Below are 27,835 nucleotides of genomic sequence, written 5' to 3'. Positions count from 1 at the left end.
TCCAGCTTCACCAGCGGCATACCGTCCGATCTCCCTGATCAACGTCGACCTAAAACTGGTATCTAAGCTAATGGCGGACAGGCTATCTTCCTTCCTGCCCAAGCTCATAACTCCTCTCCAGGTTGGCTTTGTTCAGGGGAGATCGGCGGTGGCCAACATTAGGCGGGTGGTGGCGGTGCTGGACGCTGTGAGGCGTCACCCGGGATCCCACCCATCCCCAGCCCTCCTATCACTTGACGCAGAGAAAGCTTTTGACAGCGTGGGCTGGGGATGGTTGGGAGCGGTGCTAGACCACATGAAATTTGAGGGAGCCTTCAGGACGTTCTTGGCGGGGCTCTATGCTGAGCCACGAGCGCGGATTCATACCGCGGGATTTCTATCGGCTCCCTTCCATCTCCGGAGAGGCACTAGACAAGGGTGCCCCTTATCACCCCTGTTGTTTAACATTGCGCTGGAGCCCTTCCTGAGATGGGTGCTGGGTAGTACAATACAGGGAATAAAAGTGGGTCAGGGGGAACTAAAGGTAACGGCGTTTGCCGACGACATTATGTTGTTCTTGTCCTCCCCAAAACAGGATTTGCCGGTCATTTACCAGATGTTGGAGACGTTTGGCTCCATCTCTGGGTTTAAAATTAACCTGACTAAGAGTGAACTGATGGATCTGTCGGGCCCCCAATCCCTACGTATCCAGCTGCCTCACGACACGCCGATTAAAGTCACCTCCAAACCAATAAAATATCTAGGGATTTTCATTGGGCGCACCCCGGAGTCGCTTTATCTCTTAAATTATCCCCCGCTATTCACGAAACTCATTAATGAGCTTAGGGCATGGGAGAGGCTCCCGCTCTCCTTTCTGGGAAAATGCCATTTAATCAGAATGCTCAGTTTCTCCAAACTCCTATACCACCTCCAAACGATACCCTTACTGCTACGCCACCAGGACGTCGTGAGGATTCAGTCTGCTTTCTCGAGATACATATGGTCAGGTAAGCGCCCCCGGATTGCTTTAGCTAAGTTACAGCTTACAAGAGCGAGAGGGGGTATAAATTTCCCAGATCTACGGAAATATAACCTTGCCTGTCTGTTGCGACATTGTATAGATTGGTTGCAGGGTTCTAATTTTTACTCCAATGTACCCTTGGAAGCGGAGTTGGCTGCCCCCTGGTCTCTGGCGGCACTGCTACACACTAAATACCCGGCTCTTCCACCAGATGTCAAGCACTCTCTACTATTGAAGGATACAATAGCGACCTGGAAGATTGTGCGCAAACTATATGGTCTGCCGCAACTGTTATCTAGGTATCTCACACTATGGAGGCACCCCGAGTTTACTCAAGGAAGGATGAACCCAATGTTTGAGCTCTGGAGGAAGGCGGGTATTGTGTCGCTGAGCCAGATGTTTCATCACCAGGTTAACAGATTTCTCACATTCCCCGAACTGTGTGCACGTTACTCATTGCCTCCATCCCACTTTTTGGCATACTCCCAGATAATGGGGTTCCTAACCTCACGGCTGCGGGATTTATCGTCTTTGACTAAAATCACGGAGATGGATGCAGTGATTAACGATCCCCCCACTAATCCCTCTTTATCCTACTTGTATTATAAACTGGGATCTAGATCAAACGACTCCATTGACTCCTCATTGTTCTCTAAATGGGTCATCACAATCGGAGACGAAGATCTGCCCAAAAAAATACTAGACGGCTGGGCGGTAGTACGCAGGGCGGTACCCAGCGAGCGATGGCGTGAAACACAGTTTAAGCTCATGCACAGGGCGATCTACGGCTTTAATATACCCCCTCATCCCCTGGCACCGGATCGCATATTGGCATGTCCAAAATGCCAACTGCCCTCCACTGACTTCCTGCATGGCATTTGGACATGCCAATACACCCAACGATTTTGGGCACGGGTTCTGGCGCTCCTCCAGACGAGATGGCAGGTGAGGCTGCCTTTATCGGCACAACTGCTCTTGTTCCACTCTGCTCCAGAGTCAGTGAAGGTGTCCTTGGCTCTGCATGCTTTCATTTTGGCTGCCAAGAGATGTATATTACAACACTGGCTGCAACCCTCTCTCCCTACTGTATCGGAAGTGGTGGCCCAGATGAAACACTTCCTATTCCTGGAGAGAATAGAATGCGAGAGGGTAAAAGAAACAAACGCCAAACGCTTTTTTAAGAAGTGGAAGACTTTTATTGTGAAATTTCTCTCTAACCAAGAGATCGGGGAGTTAATGCAGCCGTTCACCGGCACAAAATGGTACCTTACAGCCGAATTGGCTGGAACGTTGGGTCGGTTGAGGATTACAGGCAACCAGGTGTAACATGTACATTGTATTACATACCAGCGATTAGTTTCACTAGCTGCATCTGTGGAAGGGGTGGGGGAGGGTAAGGGGGGCTTTCTTTCGTTGAACTTGTTTGGGAAATTGTACTACGTGTCTGACTATGTTTGGATCGGTAGTTTGGGCACAAGATGTAAATGTGCCCGAATACCACTGTGTATCATTTTATTTGAAATTAATAAAATAAAAAAAAAAGACACACCCAAAGGCCAATTAGTCCACCTAAACTAGAAAATTGCACCAACAGCCGTCATTGCACTGACAGGCAGCCAAACAGTGAAATGACGAACGTAATTTTGTCTTTTTAAAAACGGAGAGGAAAAACATTGTGTGAACATAGCCCATACGTGTGAATGTCAACAAAGATATAAGCGTCATCATACCTAAGGCACAGCTGAGACGGGCGGCTTTCCTGAGACCATCCAGACTCATACAAATAGAATCTCTCTCTTTCTGATTTTGCTCCTTCACACCTTCTGCACCCAAAATAAATGACAATCCTTTGGAGCTCCCTGCCATACGTCCAGTTAGTGGAGCAGACAAGGTGTCTATCAAATTCTTCCAACATCCAATAAGAATAAACCGCGCAAAAGCAACACCTGGGGAAGGAAAATGGGGAAAGTTTAGATCACCAGAGCAATCTGACTCTAAACAGTAGACGTGCTCGACAGAAAAGGAGTTTTCATGGTGAAGCTCCATGTGGATTCAGTAAATGTTAAAACATACAATGCTTTGAAATATATCATTATTGTATTTTACTTTACAAGTTTCCATTATTATTTAAAGCGTTTTAAGGCTCGTTTCACACAAGTGTAATGGTATACGGGCCCAAATTATGGATGAAATACCATCAGCATGTCATCAGTATTGTATGATAACAAAATAAATGAAAATATGAATGAAAAAACTGAAGAAATATCAATACAATATGGGTTAAATATGGTTCTGTTTGTATTTTAAAGGGGTATTCCAATGAAAGTGTTTTTCTTTCTAATCAACGGTGTTAGAAAGTTTTATAAATTTGTAATTTACTTCCAATTAAAAATCCCCAGTCTTCCAAGTATTATCACTTAAAAAGCTTCCTCAAAAGAAGCAATCAGCCAAGGATGTCCTGCAAGAAGTGGTGTATTCATTCCTGTCTAACACAGTGCTCTCTGCTGCCACCTCTGTCCATGTCAGGAACTGTCCAGTTCAGTAGCAAATCTCCATAAAAAACCACCCAAAAAAGTCAATGCAATGCTAGTTTATTGAAAAGTCCCCTAATATGAATGTTTAAAAACCCAAGTCCCCGGAACATTTTCTGTTCCACATACCTGCCACAGTTGTTGGGTCCATATTCTTGTCAGGAGGAAGAGGAGACTGTGTGGATGTAGATGCTTGAAGCTGTCCACCAATCGCACTGCTCCCCAAACCATCAATATCTAGAACAGAGAAAACACATTAATAAAACTAATTTCCCATGTGCACGACCCTTCATCTTCTGTGTCACATGACTATAAGTGTGAGCTGACCAAACACTACTATTAAGGATGCACCTTAAGAGTGATATCATATTAACTGTCTGTTCCAAATTACAAGTTATAAGTTTATATTGCGCACTGGGAATCAAACACCCCGACACATTGATGGTTAAGGTGGATCTCCTTTAATCAAAAGTGGCAGCCAGTTTATAAACCCTGGGGGGGGGGGGGGGTCTTCTACTAAGGGTCAAGTAAGTACTTCATTGGCTGAGGTACAAAAAGAGTTACTTGCATAGCGCTAGTGTAAACATCTCTACGTGTTTAGAAGGTCAGCGCCATATTGTAATGGCTTCACCAAATATAAAAAATAGAACATCCTTAAAGGACAAGTGCCATGAAAAACTTTTTCCCAGTAATTAAAGCACATTACAAAGTTATATAACTCTGTAATATGCTTCAATCGCCTATCTGCCTCCCTTCCCTGTCTTTTCCCCCCTCCACCCCCCAGCAGGAAGTGTCCTAACTCACACAGACCTAATGACTGCCGTCACAGTCACCAGGCAGCTCCTTCTTGTGAGGATGAGTCATCAGCAGGAGGGCTGCTCTAGGTCCTGTTACAGCAGCCCCCCCTCCCCAGTCCAAGTGATGGCTTGCAGTTGTTCAGCTAATGGGAGCTGAGCAAGCTGAGTCACCTGACAAGGCAGGGGAGGGGGGAGGCTAGTGTAACAGGAGAAGGAGCTGAGAGAAGAGCTTGGTGACGGTGACGACAGTAATTAGGTCTGTGTGAGTTAGGACACTTCCTGGTGGGGGGTGGAGGGGGGAAAAGACAGGGAAGGGAGGCAGATAGGTGATTGAAGGATATTACACAGTTCTATAACTTTGTAATGTGCTTCAATTACTGGGAAAAAAATGTTTTTCACGGCACTTGTCCTTTAACACTACTGAGTATTACTAAAATTCATGTTCAACTATGCAAACTAATCACTATCATTGAGAGTGGTTAAGTAAAAACATTTAAAAAAAGAAAAGTTTTTATTTTGTCTCAATGGGCTTCATTTGTTTTTATATATTTTTTGTAGATTTAAAGGGGTTCTCTCAAAAAGGTAAACTATTTTCTAAACACAAGATAATACAGACTTGTAAATTATTTCTATAAACTTAAAAAAAAATTCCAGGTCTTCCAGTACTTACCAGCTGCTGTATGTTCTGCAGGAAGTGGTGTATTCTTTCCAGTCTGACACAATGCTCCCTGCTGCCACCTCTGTCCATGTCAGGAACTGTCCAGAGCAGTAGCAAATCCCCATAGAAAACATCTCCTGGTCTGTTCAGTTCCTGACATGGACAGAGGTGGCAGCAGGGATCACTGTGTCAGACTGAAAAGAATACACCACTTCCTGCAGGACATACAGCAGCTGATAAATACTGGAAGACTGGAGATCTTTTACCAGAAGTAAATTGCAAATCTGTATAACTTTCTGGCACCAGTTGATTTAAAAACTGTTTTTTTCTCGGGTACCCCTTTAAGCACAAAATATACAAAACATAAAAGACCAATGGCTCAATAAAATCTTATAATACTCACTAATAAGCATAGTAATAAGGGGTAGACACTGTCTCTCAGGGGCACCCCAGTATCCAGACTCCCCAAACATGTTCCTATCCAGGATCTGGTGATACAGTTCCTCAATCCAAGCCTGGGAGAAAACTATGATCACACCGCTGGACTGTATCTGCTTTATGAATTCTTTCTGCACAGTAAAACATACAAAGACAATTTTTATAGGTACCAAGCAAATATTAGATGTTATATATGGTCAGCAGCATTGTATTAATCCAGTGATCCAGGAGCTACATGTGGCCCTTACCTCATATTACTGACTCCTGGCACTGAGGGACACAAGGACAGAATGCAGTGGTGCCAAGCTGAATCAGCTCGGCATCGCTGTGTCTTCCACTGAGCTTACACACGTCTCCAGGGACAATTCAAGCCCTAGAGATATGTGTAAGTTTAGTGAGGGAGAGTTAGTGAAACTAGAGGATCCCAGCTACCCAAGTGTGTCACAGCCCAGCAACTGCTCTCAAAACAATGGTCGGGAAACTAGGCAACAAGCTGACAACTGTTAAGAGAGAGAACGGGGCCAAACTACTGCAAAATTGCTGTAGTTTGCATTTCCCATCACCCAACAAAAGTTTAGGTGATAGGAATACTCCTTTAAAAAGGACAATAGGGAATCAATGCTTTGCTCAAGAGGAATTAACTTCCATAAACTTGTAGAAAATCCACACGTGCACAATCTTTGTTACAAGATGGTTCCATCTAGTGATCGGTAGCATTTCACTCACTAGTGTCACTGGGGCCAAAGCAGTTTTCTTCCTGTAATAATCACTGTTGCCAAGTTTTAGGTTTAGCAGAAGGGTATAATAGCAAGCAACATATAGACTGTCTGCATTCAGAAGGGTCTGGGTGCACGTTCCACCATTAGCTTCAAAACCGGGTGAATGCATCACACCTGCAAAAAGATGGAAGGTATTTTAAAGAACTGCAGAAAACCAGAAGAACGATATTAACAATAAGCAATGATCTGATGTTGGTGCTTCAGACACCTCAGGTCTGATCAATGGCAGCACCACAGAATGATCAGAATAGTGATGCCCACCATTCTACAGGAACAAAGAACTGCAGCATGTGTTTTTTTTAGCAAAGTCTGATGAAGTCTGCCAATGAGGAGCCTAGAAAAAGCAGATGTGAGCATGACATTACAGGCTCATTGCACTGATTTCAGTAGCAATGTATATACCTCTCTGGAGGCTGCTAACAGTGAAAAGACTATAGACCTCTATGTAAATTACAGTTTGAAAAGAAAAAAAAATTCAAAAAGTAGTTTACTTTATTCCAATATCAGCGTTACAGGTAGAGAATACAGTGTGCTGTGTGGTGTTACAGGTAGAGAATACAGTGTGCTGTGTGGTGTTACAGGTAGAGAATACAGTGTGCTGTGTGGTGTTACAGGTAGAGAATACAGTGTACTGTGTGGTGTTACAGGTAGAGAATACAGTGTGCTGTGTGGTGTTACAGGTAGAGAATACAGCGGGCTGTGTGGTGTTACAGGTAGAGAATACAGCGTGCTGTGTGGTGTTACAGGTAGAGAATACAGTGTGCTGTGTGGTGTTACAGGTAGAGAATACAGTGTGCTGTGTGGTGTTACAGGTAGAGAATACAGCGGGCTGTGTGGTGTTACAGGTAGAGAATACAGTGTGCTGTGTGGTGTTACAGGTAGAGGATACAGCGTGCTGTGTGGTGTTACAGGTAGAGAATACAGTGTGCTGTGTGGGTGGGACAACAATGAAATGATAAAGTAATGCAAATAATTCAGTAACACAATGAAACTGCAATGTGTGAACACAGCCTAGATGTTCTGCAATAGATTTGGGCGGGGAATGGGCAGGGTGGAGGACTGTGATGAACAGCTGAGGGAAAGCATTGCATTCTGGAACCTGTAGTACTGTGTACAACTGATAAACCAGGAGGTGCAGAAACACAAAACAGAACAAAACCCTGCAAAACAAATGGATTTTTTGTAGTTTAAAAAATGGAATAGATAGGTAAGTAATGCTTTATGCTTCTGCAGAAGTTTCATATTTTTAACCTGTACCTGGAGTTCCCCTTTAAAGGGGTACTCTGGTGAAAATAGGCGACAAAAGTCCCTTATGGTAAATTGTTCTGAGAGAGAAAAAATTGAAATGTCCCCCTATATGATCTTTAGATGTTGGCTAGTATGTAGGCACCAGCTTCCCAAGTGAATCTGACTGCTCCTGTATGAACACATTTGCATAATTAGGGTATGTTCACACTGAGCAAATGGGGTGGAATTCCATGGCGGAACTCTCCTCAACGGAATTCCACCTGCTTCAGTGTCAGACCGCATCTCTATGGGAGGGCTTGTGCGCCTCCGCTCTTCTATAGAGATGCGGTCTGACACTGAAGCAGTCGGATATCCAAGGCAGAGTTCCGCCATGGAATTCCACCCCATTTGCTCAGTGTGAACATACCCTTTAGGGGGTAAAGAAACATTTCAGTGCACATACAAACACATTATGATTATTTATGGTTGGTTGCTGAAATAGGACTACCTTCACTGTGATATATAGGGTCTCAGAAGAATAGTTACCAGCTTGTAAACTTGAACAAAACGTTGAAGCAAAATTCTGCAGAGTGGAATCCACCTCTTCCATTCTCTGCAGTGTCAGAAGACGAGGGATAAGGCTTTCAAGTGACTGTACGAACAGCCGTGCGCTGTGCTGATCTGCCTCCTGGTTTTTCAGCAGTTTTAGGGACAAGGCGGCAGTCCTCAATGACCTATGACCAGGGCAGTCTCTGGGAGTCTGGTCTTCATCTGCCAGGGAGCAGTTATCAGAACCAATGTCAGAGACATCAGATCTACCAGAATCCTTTTCTGCAGCCATTGAATATTGATCGCATGAATCAAATTCGGTCCTAGAGAGATCCTGCTCATCCACACTAAAATTACTCTCGCTGTACCGCGAACCATAAGATCTGGTCCTGCTGTCCACAGACAAGAAATTTGTAATGTCCGGATAGACAGTAACATGACTCCTTTGGACGACATCTGGCTGGTCTACAACATCTGACTCTGGTTCTTTATTACGATTATCTCTGAGAACCGGGGACTGCGCATTATTTCCTTGGCCATCCACATTATCTTCTGGGGTTGTCTGCCCTAATTCTCCTTCTAAGGTGGTTTGTCCAGTATCTGTGGTGACGCTAATGCTAATATCCGGACTCTTCTCCGTCCCTAGCTCCCACGGTGTATGTTCAGAGGACAGAATGCGTCTTTGCCATCTGAAATCTGCCTCGTTGATTTCCATAGATTCTCTGCTTGATTCTGCTCCATCTCGCAGCTCCTCAAGACGCCTTAGAAGATGCTGGACCTGAGCTTCTTTAAGACCTTTCCCTTGACTCATTTCATCTAAAGCGCCAAGCAATGCACAGACACATGACACTGAGGCATAACAGGCTTCAATGCCTCCTTTCATACAGGCTTCTGCCATGCCATCCATAATCCTACAAAACAAAATCATACTGTATATAGTAAAAAGTGACACGTCAGTATCTTAAAAACATTCACTCTCTCCCACATAAAGGAATGAATGATATTATTGATATTAGTAAATAAGCTAATTGCTGTGCTCTTGCTGTGTCAGATCCAGTCCATCCATGTATAACAGTCTACCAATCAATTGAACACACTAGTAATACTACATTTGCTCTGTACATTTACATTATTTAGGGGGGGTTAAGGTAATGATACATTATGCAAGCTACTAATAAAACCTACAGGATAAATAATCTGTTTATTTAGGACTACCACCCTCATTGGACCGATCCACCAGGTGAGCCGAGGGAACCGTCCGGGCGGATCGGCACACTGTGGGATAGAGCCCCGCCCCCAGTGCAACAAAACGTAGCACGAGGATGGAACTACTAATATCAAAGAAATGGCGTCAAGGGTGAAGGTAAGAAACCTTCATCATCAGCGCCCCGTGCCCTATAACCTGCTGATTTCCCTTTAAAGATCAGTTTCTGTTCAGCAACATTCTAGTCCCCAAGTGCTCCAATAGTATATGGGCTAGGCTGCAATGAGATCAGTATAGATGCAGCATATATCCCTATCCCTTCTTGTTACTCTGTTGACCACATAGCGAGATTATGTCTGACCTAGATACACCACCACTACCACAGGATACTTGAAGAAAGGTTTACAGACAAAAATATCGGCCTTGTGAATCTGCGTCTGTGTATTATTTTCTGAATAATGTTTTAGTGCTGGCAAAAAGATAAGGAAAACAAGGTTTAACAGTATGGAGTGATTACGAGGAGAGGTACTTACAGCTTCAGCAGGTCCAGATGGGATTTCCTCTTTGATATGGACCTTTTCCTGGTTTCTGGCTCAGAAGTGCACGGCCCAGCGAGATCAAAAAGTCTCTGAGGACTGCTAAGTATCTAGAGGACAAGTGATAAGTGAACAGCTATAAAAAGATATGCAAGATCTTAGTGTAATGTTCTAATGTCTTATATGTCGGGCGCAGCACACAAAAGCAGTGTCTAGCTGAAAATTTCCATTGCTGCTCTGCCTGACAACTCCTCAAAGCCAGGTCAACAATGTAACAGGAGAATGCCACGAACACAGGGATCCATAGAAAACACCACTGCTGACAGGCAATGTACATTATCCAAAATACTAAATAAAAAAAAGAAATTGTGACTAATATATATATATATATATATATATATATATATATATATATAATCTACACTCACCGGCCACTTTATTAGGTACACCTGTCCAACTGCACGTTACCACTTAATTTCTAATCAGCCAATCACATGGAGGCAACTCAGTGCATTTAGGCATGTAGACATGGTCAAGACAATATCCTGCAGTTCAAACCGAGCATCAGTATGGGGAAGAAAGGTGATTTGAGTGCCTTTGAACGTGGCATGGTTGTTGGTGCCAGAAGGGCTGGTCTGAGTATTTCAGAAACTGCTGATCTACTGGGATTTTCACGCACAACCATCTCTAGGGTTTACAGAGAATGGTCCGAAAAAGAAAAAACATCCAGTGAGCGGCAGTTCTGTGGGTGGAAATGCCTTGTTGATGCCAGAGGTCAGAGGAGAATGGGCAGACTGGTTCGAGCTGATAGAAAGGCAACAGTGACTCAAATAGCCAACTGTTACAACCAAGGTAGGCAGAAGAGCATCTCTGAACGCACAGTACGTCGAACTTTGAGGCAGATGGGCTACAGCAGCAGAAGACCACACCAGGTGCCACTCCTTTCAGCTAAGAACAGGAAACTGAGGCTACAATTTGCACAAGCTCATCGAAATTGGACAGTAGAAGATTGGAAAAACGTTGCCTGGTCTGATGAGTCTCGATTTCTGCTTCGACATTCGGATGGTAGGGTCAGAATTTGGCGTCAACAACATGAAAGCATGGATCCATCCTGCCTTGTATCAACGGTTCAGGCTGGTGGTGGTGGTGTCATGGTGTGGGGAATATTTTCTTGGCACTCTTTGGGCCCCTTGGTACCAATTGAGCATCGTTGCAATGCCACAGCCTACCTGAGTATTGTTGCTGACCATGTCCATCCCTTTATGACCACAATGTACCCAACATCTGATGGCTACTTTCAGCAGGATAATGCGCCATGTCATAAAGCTAGAATCATCTCAGACTGGTTTCTTGAACCTGACAATGAGTTCACTGTACTCAAATGGCCTCCACAGTCACCAGATCTCAATCCAATAGAGCATCTTTGGGATGTGGTGGAACGGGAGATTCGCATCATGGATGTGCAGCCAACAAATCTGCGGCAACTGTGTGATGTCATCATGTCAATATGGACCAAAATCTCTGAGGAATGCTTCCAGCACCTTGTTGTATCTATGCCATGAAGAATTGAGGCAGTTCTGAAGGCAAAAGGGGGTCCAACCCGTTACTAGCATGGTGTACCTAATAAAGTGGCCGGGGAGTGTGTATGTATATATATATATATATATATATATATATATATATATATATATATATATTGGAAAAACAAAAGCACATGCTAAAGTGCTTTTTAGGAATTTTCTTTATATATCAGTAGTGTATCCTCGGAATAGAAAATGTTGTACATACGGCCACTAAGTGTCTCCCTTCACTGCGCATGTGAACAACTGCTGCTCGTCAACATTCAGCCGCAGAGAATCCTAGGGGTGCTCGCATTATATGGTCAGCTCTCCTGTCACACTACACCAAAACCTCTGTAACCACATAGTGACATTATACTGACTGAATTGTTACATAACAAAGAGCATTGTCTCCTGGTAAGCTGCAGAATTGATAATTAGTAAATGTAATGCTGCGTTTACACGGAACGATTATCGCTCGAATTTTCGCAATAACGATCGCATTTGAGCGATAATCGTTTTGTATACACACAGCAAACGATCAAGCGATCGTTCATTTTGATCTTTCAACATGTTCTTAAATCGTCGTTCGCTAGAAATTCGCAGATCATTCAGTGTAAACAGTCTTTCAAAGATTCACCCTATGTAAAAGATGGGCTTAAGCGATCTTAAAAACGATCGCAATAACGATTTTTCTCACAAATCTAACAATTTTTCTCCATCTAAACGCTGATGGTTATAAAAACCAAATTGTTGCTTCAAAATTGTTAATCGTTCGATTGGGCGAATTATCGTTCCTTGTAAACCCAGCATTAGCAATATAATTAGCCTAAGTTAATTGCCCTCAGCTGATATACAACCTGCATGATGTACAGGTGTCTTTCCTTGTGTGAGCGCACAAAGGACTGGGACTTCCTGTGTTTGGTCTCCTCTTTTTTTTTTTTGAACAGAGAAAAGACAATGGAGCCCAGCTTGTTGTATGTATACTGTTGATTTAAACACAGGAAAAAAAAGCAAGTATACTGCTTGTGATCACAACCCCTGTTGATTTCTTGCAAATATTTGTCACTGACTGACTTCACTCTGCATCTGTATGATATATTTTGTACCCTGGGCTTTCAATGTCAGAGGTAGAACTGGTTCCATTATACCGAGTTTAATGTTACAGAGCAGAAGAGGGTGCTCAATACTGAAGGGGCTCAAGACTACTGTATATTAAAAATGCAGCCTTATCTCAGCTTATTACAAATCAAACCAGCGCTCTCACATTTTTCCAATTGAATCATTTTTATCAGTTTTCTGCTTCTTTCATGGCAGATCACACAGAGGTCTGCACTGTCCCTGTACCTTCACACAGTTCATCACTATAAGTGTTGCTGCTTCCCATTCCACCCCTGTACAGCTACTGGAGTGTTCAGCATCTGTGATGGGAAAAAGTAAAGCCCATGGGGGACATGTATGAAAAGGCAGAAATGCCTTTTTTAGGCGTAGATGGGGCAAATCGGCGTAAAAATATTTGCAAATGGTATTTTTGCGAATATTTTTTTCGCATCTGCCCAATCTGCGCCACCTTCGCCATTGGGGCAGAGAAGGGGCGTTACGGGGGGGGTTTGCGGTAGCACACAGAAGGGGTGCGACCTCTGCGTGCGCCACATTTATCATTATTTCAGTGAAAAAATTATACTGAAATCTACGCCAGCTCTGAGCCTGAGCCTGTCCGTGCGACCGGGATTTATGTAGAGGCAATGTGCCTCTTCATAAATCCCCAGAGCTCTGGAGCTACGGGGTCATTTGTAAGCCTGGCGTAAAAAAAACTTCATAAATCCCCCCCTATATGTTTTCTCATGCACTTCTTTATCTTAAGAATAGGATTTGAAACTTTCTGTTGTCAAGATGAAAGAAATAAGAAAGAAGACAACAGAGCTTACCATTCCCTGGCTAGCACAGACATGGCTTGTAGATAAGGTTGTGAGGCTTTGATGTGAGGTATACCATAAAAGAATACCTGACATAAGATACAAAGTATCCCACTGTACAGTACAGTCCCTCTTTTTGCCTGAGGTATTAATATAAGACATTGGGAAAGTAAATTATTACAGTGACTGGAAGATAAAAGAATCTGTCCCCAGTGATCCCAGTAAAGTATCATCTCCAGTAAACAGGCATTGGTTATTTAGATAAGGTGACGTTTAAAGAGACACAACCAAGAGTTTTTTAAAGACATCAACAGGAGTTGTGATCACAAGCAGTTTTGCAATATACTTGCTTTACGTTTAAATCCACATTATACATATGACCACGTGTCTGCCTTTACTGTGCATGTGTACAGATGCTGTGTGCCCACATTCAGTAGCAGAGAATCCTGGGGTTGCTTGATATTGCTGATATACAACCTGCATGATGTACAGATGTCTTTACTTGTGTGAGCACACAAAGGACTGGGACTTCCTGTGTTTGGTCTTTCTTTTTAACAGAGAAAAGACCAAATATCAGCATGGAGGGCGCATGGAGCACAGTTTGGCCATATGTAAAACATAGATTTAAGCACAAAACGTACAAAAAATACAGAGTTTATTGAAAAACTGCTTATGATTTTTACCTCTATTGTTTTGTTTTTTTAATAAAATTATCTATCGCATCATGAGAGGTACGCTTTAAAACAACCAATAGCTATGTTCACATGACGTTTTTTTATGCCTGTTTTTTTCCCCTCAAATAAAGTCCGTTATTTTGAGTTCCAAATTACATTCATCACTTTGCGTTTTGGGTGCCCATCATTACAACAGCTGCTGGTACATTCTAGCTCTAGGCTCTTTTGAGTGTGGTTCTTTTGTGAAGGTGCATTGAATTTAGTAGTAAAGATGGTGTATGGGACGGTGAATAAAAATGTACGTGAACAACTAAAAATAACATCCGTTATTCAATACATTACGTGCATTGGGCACGTCATTCCATTGCCTTCAATGCATTGCATTATAATTAAAATTCTGTTATAATTTTCCACCTGACTCTTTGCAGTTTGATTTCTGGCCTATGTGCAGTTCTTCAGCCATAAGCTGAGGAATTCATAACTGATGAGCTACACAAGTCATGCAAAGATCATCTGAACTGTTGCCCTTCAATGGTTTCAAGTCTAGCAGGGCAGACTTGTGTGTGCTATTGCTGCAGCAGGCTGTGTGTATGTGTGCTATGGCTGCAGCAAGCTGTGTGTGTGTGTGTATACTATGGCTGCAGCAGGCTGTGTGTATGTGTGCTATGGCCGCATCAAGCCGTGTGTGTGTGTGGTGTGCGCTATGGCTGCAGCAGGCTGTGTGGGTGTGTGTGTATGCTATGGCTGCAGCAGGCTGTGTGTGAGTGTGCGCCCCCACAGTGACTTTCTAGATTACTATGTGTGACCCCTCTCTATATCACTATGTGTGACCCCTCTCTATATCACTATGGCTGACCTCTATTACAGGTATCTGACATTGTTAGCAGTGTTTCTTTAAGTATGGTAAATATTTAGTTAGAAACATAGAATACCACCTGCTCCATCTAGTCTAGTTGTGAGTAGTTCAGGACATGGAGGCTGGAGACTGGCTGCATCCACTGCACACACAGGAGAATCTGCTTTATACACAGTATTCCTTTATTCACTCAGAAGTCGCCCCAGGATCATGTAGGATATTAGGGAGAAGCTGCTGAGCCAGTGTGATAAATAACTCCCCTGGTATATGACTGGCCATTTATGAAGGAGCAGGAGTCGGGAGTCGGACCTGATAAAATTCAGGAGTCGGAGTTGTGGCTTACCGACTCCGCAGCCCTGAGCAATACGTGAAATAGTCTTATTTAAAGTCAACGAGATCTTTAGTAGGATACAGTATTTCACAGCTACTGTTTGTCTATATAGACCGAGTGGTCGTTGGCCTGATTGAAGTGTCTATATACTTTCAGCCATGTAAATGATTCATACGGTGAACAATCCACAATTTTGTGCGGTTCAAGGAATTCATTGTAAAGTACTGTAATTACAGATTATCGGCCGTAACCTTCAGTGACTCATTCCTTTTTACTCCTCATCTCATAGAAAACAAAGCTACAATTTAGGCAATGAATAAATAAGGCAGATTACTGTGATTTCTAGGCTGTAAACAGTCATTACCAGTCTTCACTGGAAAACTCCATATGTGTAAATACAGACATGCAAAGAATAAATCATTCCTTGCAGTGAAGTTTGCAGGCCACTCACCTCTTTCATGATTTTGATGGCTTCCACTCGATTCTGTGGTGGTGCATACAGCAGAATGCGGTGGTATAGCGACTGCAGAACGGGCCTCATAGATTCAACAGAGCCCATTAGTCGAACCAACTCGGCTGCAATGTAATAAATGGTTCTGGCAACCGGCCCACTCAGAGCTGGTGCTGTAGAAGAACAAGCCGATCCCCGTCCCTGATCTGCTACTCCAGTAGACTGACATTCTGAATCTACAACGGTGTTATTATGGGCAGAGGTTATTGTTTTATCGTGGACTGGATTTCCAAGGATGACTACGAGTGCTGGACACAGATGCTTCCTGGAAAACAAAAAGTATATCTCCTGAATGTAAAGTATACTAAAAAGACTTAAATTGGTTGTCTGGAATAATATGATAATTGGGCATCCTGCTGAGGCTGCGGGGACATGATAGTAATGTATACTTACCTTCCCCACTTCCAGCCCATGCTGGATCAATAATTGCCCGAATCGGCCTGATCGCTCCATGTAATAGCTTTCTTAGTGCTGCTGCATGCTGAGCCTTCCCTGATGTCTATTCTAATGCATGTCAGAATTACAATACACATTAGACGTGGGGAAGAAGTCTGGGCCAGTAGCACTGCAGCTATGGCAGCGATGATTGAGAGCACCTGCAGCTTTAGCTGCACAGACAGCTTCCTGAAGTCTAATGTCTATTTTAATGCTAACATGCATTAGGGGAGGCTCATTTCCCAACACATATACACGTACTTTTTAAAATAATACTGTTATATTACAAAGTTATATAAAAATTTATTAATGGGAATTTTTTTACTAGCTTTATGCTGCCAGCTGAACAATTACTTACATAATTTTGTTCAGCTGTTCTCCTAATATGCAGGAGAATAGGATTCTTGCCACATCCCATACCCACCCACCCTAGCTGCTGACAGTTGCCTGCTTATACACAGCATGGATAGATAACTGCCAATCAGCAGCTGGTGGGCGGAGTTTTCTACTTCTAATGAATATCCAGGGTGGGGCTCATGCACATAATGGAAAGGACTACTTATTGTCCATGTTATTCAAGGGGATAGCTCTGGATCCGCTGCACAGAACAATGTAAGTGATACATCATTCTGTTCAGCTTCTCTGTCACTAGTTTACATTATTCTTAAATATAACAGCAACATATGGGCATGCAATGCCTTTTTTCCCTAGATTTTTAAATTGATACTCACCATATTAAGTCCATAAAGCCTTTGTGGTTGTGCATTGTAGGCGATGAGCTGTTCAGCATTGAAAGGATGCATTCCAAATATAGGAGCTGTAAGGGGTGATTCTCACTGCAAACAATAAATATCATGTAAATATACAGGAGGTAGCTGCATGTTGTAAAAAATTGTGCACAGACATGACCCTCAAACCAAACCCCCTTCTCTTAATCTTGGACATGAGACTGCATCGCCCTGTGTAATAGGGGCTTTAAACAGTATAGAAAAGCATAGTCATCTGCATCATCTAGATTTATGCCAGCCAGTATATGTAATCGAAGAATCTTCTGGCATTGGTGTGACTGTTAAGTTGATTTTTTTTTTCTTTTAAATCAACTGGTACCAAAAAGTTCTATAGACTTGTCATTTATGTCTATTAAAAAATCTCCAGTCTTCTGGTACTTACAAGCTGCGTTATGTCCTGCAAGAAGTGGTGTATTCTTTCCTGTCTGACACTTTGCTCACTGCTGCCACCTTTGTCCATGTCAAGAACTGTCCAGGGCAGTAGAAAATTCCTATAGAAAGCCTCTCCTGCTGGACATGGACAGAGTTCCTGACATGGACAGAGGTGGCAGCAGAGAGCACTGTGTCAGACTGGAAAGAATACACTACTTTCTGCAGGACATACTTGAGATTTGTAAATAGAAGCAAACTACAAAATGTATATAACTTTCTGAAATCAGTTGATATGAAAGAAAAAATTGTGGCAAAAAATTATTGCCGGAGTTCTCCTTTAAAGAGAGTCAGTCAACAGATTTATGCTGGAAACAAAGTAGCAGCATCAAAGTGAGTGATTTTGATTTTTCTCTGCATTTATGCAACACAGATGTGATACGAAGTGAGCTTTAATAATGCTTAATTCCTGTTACTACAATAGTGACAGTACAGCTGGTGTGTACAAAATACATTTGGTAAGTTCCACCAAGGAAACTTGGAAACACAAAAACACAGAAACAGTATCATCCAAACTAAGAAAGTAATTTGTAGGCTAAAAACCAGACAAGACTGTATCATACTTACTTAATAACCGCCTGCAACTTGTCACACAGGACGGAGAGAACAGATACGACGTCATCACACAATGACTCTACTGACGGTCCAGATTCTAAGTTATAGGTAAAAGCATCAATAAATGGCACGAACACAATAACATGCACTTTTGTATTCAGTGTCTATACTGCAATGAACGTACTGCCATTAAGTCTATCTGTGACCCACTGACCGCCTACTGAACGGTTTCATTGACATCATCCAGTGGTGCCATCAACCATCAGCTTGGTTTGTGGTCTGGGGGTGACAGATTCACTTTAAAGACTGGCATTTCATATGCTCATTTCAAGGGAGAGTGCTAGCGCAGAATGCATCAGTTTTATTAACTGGGCTGGACGCACTCTTAATAACTTTGGCACATCGATAACTGTAAACGCGGCAAACACTAAAATGTACGTCCGCTACAAACTGGTGTAGATTTCTGCTATCCAGTTTCTGGTGTAAATTATAGTAAATGTGGTGGCGTGTGCGAGATCACACCTCTTTCTGCTAAGCTTTGCCAATATTCAATCGCTTGTATGGTACATTGCAATAATATTGCCTTGCTGTGTACGTTTACTGTCTCCTATGAATGGGTGGATAGAAAAGGAGGTCCACCACTACACCCTGACTGTGGATGGGGCAGAAGGCCACCTGAGGTCACACGGTTACGTCACCCTGCATCTAATGGCCTAGATGCCACTATTGCTCATGGCATCCAGGGGTTAAACAACAGGCATCATGATGCTCGCTGCTGGCAGCAAATATCAGTATCTATCGTCCCATCTAAATATTGGGCCAGTATGAACATTTATGTTTATGATTTATCATATAGAACATAGTATATTAACCCCTTCAAGACAGAGCCCTTTGATGCACGGATGTCCGGCTAAAATTAATGCAATGTATGTTCCTCCACGCCCTCTACGGGCCATAGCGCTTTTATTTTTCCACCTACAGGGCTGGTTGGGTTGTAATTTTTTGCGCCATGATCTCTACTTTTTATTAATATCATATTGGTGTAACAGAAAAATTTTGATCGCTTTTTATAAATTTTTTTCTCATATATAATTCAAATCCTGGTGTGTTATCGGACAATCCGCACGCTATGATATGTAATATTTATTTATTTTATATTTTTATAATGGGCAAGTGGGTATTTTAAACTTTTATTGGGAGAGGGGTTTAATACTTTTAAAAACTTTTTTTTTTTTTTTACACTTTTTACCACTGTTAAACATGCAATCAATAGACTGCATGTACTGATCTATGCTATGCCATAGCATAGCATAGATCGGTGTTATCGGCGATCTATGCCTGAGAGCAGACTCTATACATAGATTGCCGATCCGACAGGACGGAGGTAAGTGACAAGAGATCGGGACTGCGGGGCTCCCGATCACTCAGTGACAGAAGCTTGTTCTGCCACTGAGTACCTTAAACGCCGTGATCGTTATAGATCGCAGCGTTAAAGGGGTTAATAAGACTCAGCTGTGGGACTGCAGCTGCCTCTCATTACCTCCAGCCCTAGACACACTAATATGCGCAGAACCGCTCTCATTGCAGCAGTCCAGCACATATCAGTCAGTCCATTCAGTCAGGAACATATATATACATTCCTACTGCACGGGGTATGTGCAGTAGAAACGTATATATATGTATTGTGGACGGGAAGGGGTTAAAAAAAGGTTTATTCTTGGAAGCTATGTTTTGTTTTGTTGCAATACAATGCATTCAGGAAGCCTGAATATGTAGCAGCCTTGGGCTAAAAACCTGGAGAACATCTTCAAGTCTTTCCAAATGCATTGTACGTTGCATCCTACCATAACATCTTTATAAATATACTAGGTATATGGTGACATACCTTGGCTTCTAAACTCCAGAAGAGCTTCATGGATTTCAGTATTCTGTAAATGTAAAAAATCTTTTTTTAGAAGTCCTCCTGGAAATGTATTTATCATAATAAAATAAGGCGATTATCTGCCCTCTCAAGCAGATATCGTCCCATGTAATAAAGTCAACGATCAGCCAAGGAGTCAATAATCAGTTGATCACTGTCTTTTAGCAATTTTAAGTACTCGGCTGCCGACCTATATCACTACGTGTAATAGGAAGTGGTTGATAGAAGAGTATATAAAATAAAAATGTTATACTTCCCTCTCCAGGCTCCCCCGGTGTCCTCTTGCCTGTTACCCGCTTACTACAGCCGCCGCTGACAGTTCCTAACCCAGTGTCTGTGCAGTGACAATCCCCTCAACCAATTATGGGCCGTGGCACTGCCCAGTCTTGGCCAGTGATTGGCTGAACGGCCGGACACTTCAGAGATGGCATTCAGACACGGCTGCTGGGGTGAGTGGGGAGCAGGCAGGAGGACACCTGGAAGGCTGGAGAAGTAATGACTTTTCATTACATGCAGCAAGGGCTTGTTGCCATGTAATAGGCTTAGTAAGCAAGAGACGATCTAGCAGATCAGTGCTCGTTTACATTTAAAAAAAAAAAAAAAAAAAAAGAGAACATGTCATCGTGCGGAGGAGGATCGCGGCAGGGATCCCCCAAAAGAAGTGCAAAGCCCCCCCGCCACCAGAGATGACAGGAGCAAGTAATCTGACAACTATTGGCCTATTCACTCCGTGCCGGCCGGCTTACCCATGTTCACCAGAAGTGGCGTGTTACCTTTGTTGCCGCCTTCTCTCGGTGTCAGCAAAAACCAGCATAGTCCACGCAACCTCCGGTGAACAAGTCGCTCGCTGCGGGGGAGTTGTCGAGTAGGCCGTGGGAGGGTCTCCGTGCCGTGACTCTCTGGGCATGACCTATATTTTCGCGGCGCAGATTGCGGAGGGGGCTGCAGCACAGATTGTGTGCGTGAGGCCTAAGGCACACACCTGAACAAACTGGAAATGTCACCAAATAATTATCTGAGGAATTCTCTGTGACCAGTGCTAATCTAATTTTGCTTAACCAATTATCTGTGTCATGCTAAACAAAAGCAAAAAAAACCAAAACACAACACTATAATGACCTTCTTTTCTCCCTCGTCACTGCAAGTAATATGGCACCCTTGTCTAGCTACACAACATTTATGAATCCAGGGTTGGTACGTGGTATTGCACACTCGGGCAATCAGCGGCCGCAGTGGTGTGGGGACTCAGCAAACATAGTCGTTAATGCCACATGCTGTCCCCTAAAAGGAAACCCTGTGCAGTGGGACTACAGCTCCAAGAGAACGGTGGCAGTGGCACCATTATAAGGAAGACTAAACATTACAATATACATGGCACTGAATATAAATGCTGTGGAGGGAGATCCTTATTAGACTGAATTTATATTCAGACAAAGTGTCTGTCTCCATTACAGGCGGCTTCCATTTATTTATCAATAAGACTGCATGCAGGAGAGAAATTAGATACATGAGGCTTGATGCTTGTATAAAGCACTTTTTGTTTGTTTGTTTTTTACAAATCATATACTTTTAGAATTATACAGATTTGTAAAATATCTCCAGTCTTCCAATACTTATTAGCGATGTATGTCCTGCAGGAAGAAGGGGATTCTTTCCAGTCTGACAGTGCTCTCTGCTGACACTTGTCCTGTCAAGGACTGTACAGAGCACTAGCAAATCCCCATAGAAAGCCTGTCCTGCACTGTGTCAAACTGGAGAGAATACACCACTTCCTGCAGAGCAAACATCAGCTGATAGGTACTGGAAGCCTGCAGATTTTTAAACAGAAGTAAATTACAAATCTATATAACTTTCTGAAACCAGTTAATCTGAGTACCCCTTTGCAAGTGGTTACTTTGTCCTAAAATGACCATTGTTTATCCTCAATTTCCAACTCTACTCTGCATAATTAAGAAATAAAATGCCTACTAACAGGTCCTTGGCAAAATGTTGCTGACTTACAAAGAGCCAAAGGCATGGAAACATTCTTTGTAGGTGTGAATAGCTAACATATGGTAGTAGCAGAAGGCACTGCTGCATGTGGAAGTCAATGGAAATCTATACTATGCTCTAAATATGAATATAGTAAAGCTTCCTATATTAAATAACTTTTTTTTATTTTTTTTTTATTTCTTTCTTAAAGCGGTTATCCAGGCTAAGTGTATTAATGCACTCTCCCCAGAATAGGTCATCACATATACGAAGAACAAAGCCAGAGGCAGACACCTGCATATACTGTGGCAAATAGACCTTTGGACTCCATTAGCCACCATGGCAGCTATACCTGCACCCTTTACAATTCTAACTATACCACAAGGAAGACTGTATCTCCAAATCTGAATGCATGGGTGTGTGTGCACATATTAACACAGCTAAACTATAGGAGAACAGGACATAACAGTAAAAGTAGCTGTAAACCCCACACAGCTGTCATATGTTTGGCTTATAACTATCCCTCCTGAACCACAACCCCCCCCCCCTTTCACCCACCCACCAAACATACTAAACTAGTTGCACTTGTTTTCTCTATAGGAGTTTGAGTGACATTTGTTTAACATGTATATCCACAATTGGAGTGGTCCCCTGTGGCTTGATTCATGGATTTCTCCGTATCTGCACCTATCAATCAGAGGCAGCAGGCCATCCTTTTGATACGTAGGCATGTTCATGGCTGAGTTTATTGATGAATTCTCTGAGCCCTAGAGCCCTTTGCTCGCTTCTTAGTTCAGTCTCCACTTTCTCAGGGTATACTGGTAGGCAGGTCACTAAATATGTGTGGTGTCTCACCACGAGTGTTGCTATTGGTTACACCCTTCGCAAAAACCTGTGCTTATTGTGTGTGTAAGTGGTGATGTAGTAGTGATAAAGTTTCGCCACTAGATATCTCTATTGTAAGTATATACACTTGGTTGCTGCACAGCCGAAGTATGGAAAGGGTTATTGTTTGTTTATCTGTCACATGGATCTGTGAACCTATGAGAGTGTCTCCTTCTATCCTATCTTCTTCTTTACTTCTTCTCCCATTCACAGCGCACCTTACAGTAGCTGTAGATAGGAAATCACATGGGCAGAGGAAATGTAGTTTAGTCTTATTTAGAAAGGATAAAAGACAGGACAATCCCTGCTGCAGTCAAGCTGGGCCCTGGCTTATGCCAGGTCCCTTGTCAGGGACAGCAGAAACAGTCCAGAGAGGTCTTTAGTCTTGAGACTCTGTAAAGACATGACGCAGCTAACAGTTTCTCTTCAAGTAACGCTACACAACACTATGCAGTGTTGGAACCTTCACAGGAGAGGACAAGTCAGAGATCATCTCAATCCATGCCGTGGACTAGGAGAGTAACAGTGCAGGACAGTATCCACAAAGCCAAAGAAAGCTAGGAACTGATCCGGATAGAGCAAAGTTGCTAAGAGCCTAGGAACTCTATCTCGCAGCACGGTTATCAGAAGGAAATCATCAGCATTCTGCTCATCCCAGGTAACAAGGTCTGGGGCTTGTATCACCCTCTAGGACAGGTCCCCCGACACTGGTTAATTCTGAAAAGAGTCGATGAACGGGCACAAGTGTTCTCTTTCAAGTATTCTTCTTTTTCTACCTCATCCTCCAACATCCCGGCAGAGCACAGTACTACTTGGGTTGGGACTCTCACGACATCCTCCTCTCTGCTCCTCTGATTCTTTGTATCTCTCAGCACGCAACTCACTCAGCACGACTGTACTATCCGCTACACTCTGATCATAGATCTGGATCCTGTATTATCAAGTGTCTTATCAAGTCTACTATACTCTGTCAATGCAGAGTTGTATGTGCTGCTGCACCTAAGTACCTTCCGAGTAAACAAGATTTTTTTTTTTAATGGTGAAGAGACTGTGTAATTCTAGTAGGGCTGGGGGTAGGGTCAGAAGCCATGCTATAAGTGAGGTCTGGAGGGAAACATTTTTCAAAAATATGCATAATGCCTACTTTGGCTTAACCTTCTACCCTTACCCCTTCATCCTGAGCGGATTCTTTACTGCCGAAAGTCTCACGCTTTGGGGGCCACCTTTTAGCATGGTATCTGGTTCCGCTCCAACTCCCAGGCCTTACCCACTGAAGGTTAAAGCAGAACTGATATCCCCCTGCAGCTGCTTTTTTCTGAAGTTTAAATCAGAGCAAATTTGCAAATATGATTTGCATAATCAGCTTTGAGCACCCCCCTTTGCCCATCCGCTGCATGATGAACAGGAGTCTGAGGGGGTTTTGTATTTTTGTATATCGGCACAGAGGGAGCATGGGCCACAGTTTGCCCATAAGTGTAACCTTTACCTCAACATAGAAAACTTAAAAAATGTCAACGTGTTACCTAGATTTACTGATTAGAGTCGGATATTAAAACTTGTTCTTTTATTCTAATCTGTTTCTATTTTCCTTAAAAAAAATAAAAATAAAATCACTGAGTGCGCTCTGTGACCTATGAGCAGAAAGTCTCAACTTAGTTTTATCCCCAGTGATGAGAATGAAAACGGCAAGATATCAGGATTATTTTATAATAGAGAGAAAAATGGAAAATTTGAAAAATGTCACCAAAAATTCTTTAAAAATATGTAATTTTCTGATGACACATTTCCTTTAAGAAAGCAAATATATGGCAAAAGTGCTTGCGGTCTGCTTGGTTTCTTTTTTTTGAATAGTAAAATAAATACAATTAGTTAGTTTCACTATTTTCCTTATTTCTCCCCTAGTCTAAAACAATTTTACAATCTTTCTTGTTCTGCAGGAAATAGATAACTTGGATAATGTTCATAGTCATCGCTAGATTCTTTTTGCTGTGGAATATCAGAACCAAAACTAAAACATTGGTTAGATCCACTACAAAAAAAACAAAATGTAAAGCTGGAAATATCTGGGAATGTCTGTAGCATTTCCCCTGTGGAAAATACAAAAACAAAGTCTTACCGGGCTGTCCTGCTTCTGGCGTAATTGTAACGTCAAGTCACTTAACATCTGACTGAGCGTGGCTCGTACGGCGGTGTTTATGCTCCGTTGATGACAACTGGAAACATAGGTTTCAATGCAGATCTGAATGATGAAGAGGAAGAACATTAATGTGAAAGTCAATCTACAAAAAAAATCACTGAATACAAGCTATAATGGTTGGCACAGATATTACAGGCGTCCAGGTATCGCTAGTAGTATCCACTAAATTGATGCCATAAATTCTCATTACCATTAGTTCAAAACAACTCTGCCTCCCAACATGTGTAGCAGATATCTATAGACATTTTTTTTTCTTAATTTTTTTTCAATTTACATTTATTTATCCCAATTTATCACACTCACTCACTAAAGCCACACTGGTAATTAGCTACATGTGCTACATATTTCCCTATATCATACAAAGCACATGTATATTGTAAGTGGCTATCTATACACATACATGAATACATTACATCTAAGCAGGATACCTCTAAGAAAGCAGCAGGTTGCAAAGGACCAGGAAAAATGCGATGGCATAAAACAATTAAGATGTGTGTAAGGGATTCTTTTATCATTTCATACAATCGAGGGGATCCTTTTTTATGGCAAGCCAAACACAACTACAGATGGAAGAGTAAAAACACAAGCAGTAAAAGCAGAACACAAAGAAAAAAAAAACAAAAAAAACATGCAAAACAGATATGAGATGGACGAAAATGGAGCATAGTACACTAAAGAAATATATCCCGGTGGTTTCAGAGTGTGAAATATTTGAACAATTTACAGAGTACTGTAAGCAGCCCATTTTAGTACATCTCTATAGCATACATATAAATTCACTATAGGAAGCCATACTTTGATAAAAACCATACACACATCAGCTAGAAGGCGCCAGCCTCTCAATAACAATAGGGTGCACAAGCAGAAGCTTTACCAGTGCTTTTTTTTTTTTTACAAACTGTGACTATGGGTGACCCTGGACCTGGGCTACACCTTAGCTTATAGGATTTAAGATTAAGGTCATCAGGATACTAGTATAAATGTACCTCAATGGCTATCCTGTTCTTTACTTGGTTATCACTAGCTAAGGCCCACTTCTCACATCAGAAAAATCTATCCTGAAGAGTGTCTTTGCCAGAAAATAGGCCCGAAAACTATAGGAAATTATGGGTGCCCATAGAATCTGAATTATGGGGTGCATCCGGAATTCTAGACAGCTCTGGACCTACATCCAGAAACTGTCCGTAACTCCGGATGCACCGCCTGCCACACCGGGCCAGTGCAAGCACCTGGTTAGGTGCCACTGGGTGCTGACGCTGGTCCTTTAACTGTATGGACTCCTTGACAGGAGCACATACAGTAAAATGTGACACTGTGTTTGACAGGACTGTGAGCCATTGGCTACTGGCCCTGTCAATCACTCTTCTGGCCAGAAGCAGCATTATACCTCTGGCTAGGAGAGGCTGCTCCGACCTCCCAGCACTACAGCCAGATTTAATGATCATGATCAGCGTGTGAACATAGCCTAATAAAGCAATGCACCATGTTTGTAAACTTATGAGAAAAAGAGATGCACTGATTCTCCCATTGTAGTCTATAGACAAGTCCCTAAAGAAAATGGCATATTTGATCTGCTCATCTTAAATCCCGGCCAGATCTGTTCCCCGACACCACCCTCCTAGCTATATGTTTTTTTCCTTAATAGGGGCAACAGAAACCGCATGGAACAGTGTGATCAGACCCTCGCACTCTTCCATGCTTCCTCTAGGGGTAACATGTTAGTAAAGAGTTGATTATAAGCAATAACATGCACTACAATGTTGTACTGCATGCATGGAAAAACAGACAATATTAATAAATCACACATAACATACATTGTTAACAGCAAATAATTAGCTAAAGCTGCCATAACTTACCTCAGCAACCTTTAGTACTGAGCTTCCATTCAGCTCAAAAGTGGACGTATATGTGATGCACAGTAAAACCTACCCAAACAATAATGTTAGCAAATGGTAAAGTACCCAAAATTATTTAGCATTTAATAAGATTTATAACACTTTTGAGAACATAACAAGTAGATCTCATAGTCCTTACGGCTCCTTAAGATGAGGTCACTTTTTTTTTTACTCCCGAAGAAATAAATCTACTTGGTTTTACTTTTGCTTTTACTATATTGTTGAGCTGCGTGAAAGACTTGAGTAGGGATGCCAAGCTGTTTGGGTTCAGCAACGTTCTCAGGACCTGAGCGTTCTGCATTTGATTCCTGTCAGCTGCAGAAGTTAGATGCCACCCTAGCAAGTCCTGGAGAACATGGACACGACCATAGGCCATGTTCACACGTCGTAAGAGACCGGCCGTTCCGTTACTCGGCCAGGTCACGGAACGTCCGGTCTCTGAAAACATCATCTTATTGGCCGCAGAGTTTTGATGCAGGCACATCCGTGCGCACCCACATTAGAACTCCCCACAGCACATTATGGAGCATGCAGCCACAGCTGCTCGCTCCACAGTGTGCACTGACATCGTTTTCTACGGCCGCTATTCCATGAATAGCGGCCGCAGAAAACTGACACGTCAGTTGTTTGCGGCGCAGGTAGGAGTCCCGGCCGGATCGTATACTAAGTGTATATTCTTAGGCCGGGATCATATAGACAATGCAACGTATATTCTCGTAATAATCACGGCCGTGATTTTACGAAAATATACATTGTGTCAACATAGCCATAGGCTGTATCCATGTTTTTAAGGACTTCCTAGGGTGGCATGCAATTTCTCCAGGCGGAGGGGGGGGGGGTGTTGGTGTTCAAATGCCAAGTGCTCAGGTTCAGAGAACATTGCCAAACCCACAAGGTTCAGTATCTTTGCTCAACCTCAACAATACTGACTAAATTAAAGTACAGGGAAAATAACTGAAAGACTGTATAAGAGCTGATAGATAGATAGATAGATAGATAGATAGATAGATAGATAGATAGATAGAGAAAACCCACAACAAGTGGGAAAATGTTTAAATGCACGTACAGTATGCAGCATATTTAAAAGGGATACTCCAGCAATTTTCTTTTTCTTTCCAATCAATTGGTATCAGAAAGTTATATAGATTTGTTAATTACTTCTATTTAAAAATCTTCAGTCTTCCAGTACTTAT

The 27,835-nt window shown here is 42.4% G+C and overlaps 1 protein-coding gene across 1 annotated transcript in view; it reads right to left on the bottom strand.

The window, feature by feature from the left end:
* Nucleotides 1-27,835, bottom strand: part of ARFGEF3 (ARFGEF family member 3) — a 77,912-nt gene that overhangs the window by 33,193 nt on the left and 16,884 nt on the right. Inside the window, exons 5-16 of the mRNA XM_069975013.1 lie at nt 26,604-26,672; nt 24,667-24,789; nt 19,659-19,701; nt 17,786-17,870; nt 16,733-16,837; nt 15,507-15,831; nt 9,717-9,829; nt 7,977-8,890; nt 6,151-6,317; nt 5,390-5,555; nt 3,661-3,768; nt 2,731-2,946 (exon numbers count right to left, since the gene is read on the bottom strand). Of these exons, the coding sequence (XP_069831114.1) occupies nt 2,731-2,946; nt 3,661-3,768; nt 5,390-5,555; nt 6,151-6,317; nt 7,977-8,890; nt 9,717-9,829; nt 15,507-15,831; nt 16,733-16,837; nt 17,786-17,870; nt 19,659-19,701; nt 24,667-24,789; nt 26,604-26,672 (2,434 nt within the window). The remainder of the gene's footprint in view (nt 1-2,730; nt 2,947-3,660; nt 3,769-5,389; nt 5,556-6,150; nt 6,318-7,976; nt 8,891-9,716; nt 9,830-15,506; nt 15,832-16,732; nt 16,838-17,785; nt 17,871-19,658; nt 19,702-24,666; nt 24,790-26,603; nt 26,673-27,835) is intronic.

This window comes from Dendropsophus ebraccatus, chromosome 6 (genome assembly GCF_027789765.1).
Source record: "Dendropsophus ebraccatus isolate aDenEbr1 chromosome 6, aDenEbr1.pat, whole genome shotgun sequence".
In the NCBI taxonomy this organism is placed as follows: Eukaryota; Metazoa; Chordata; class Amphibia; order Anura; family Hylidae; genus Dendropsophus; species Dendropsophus ebraccatus.
Note: the sequence above shows the minus strand (reverse complement) of the source record. Positions and strands in the feature narration are given on the sequence as shown.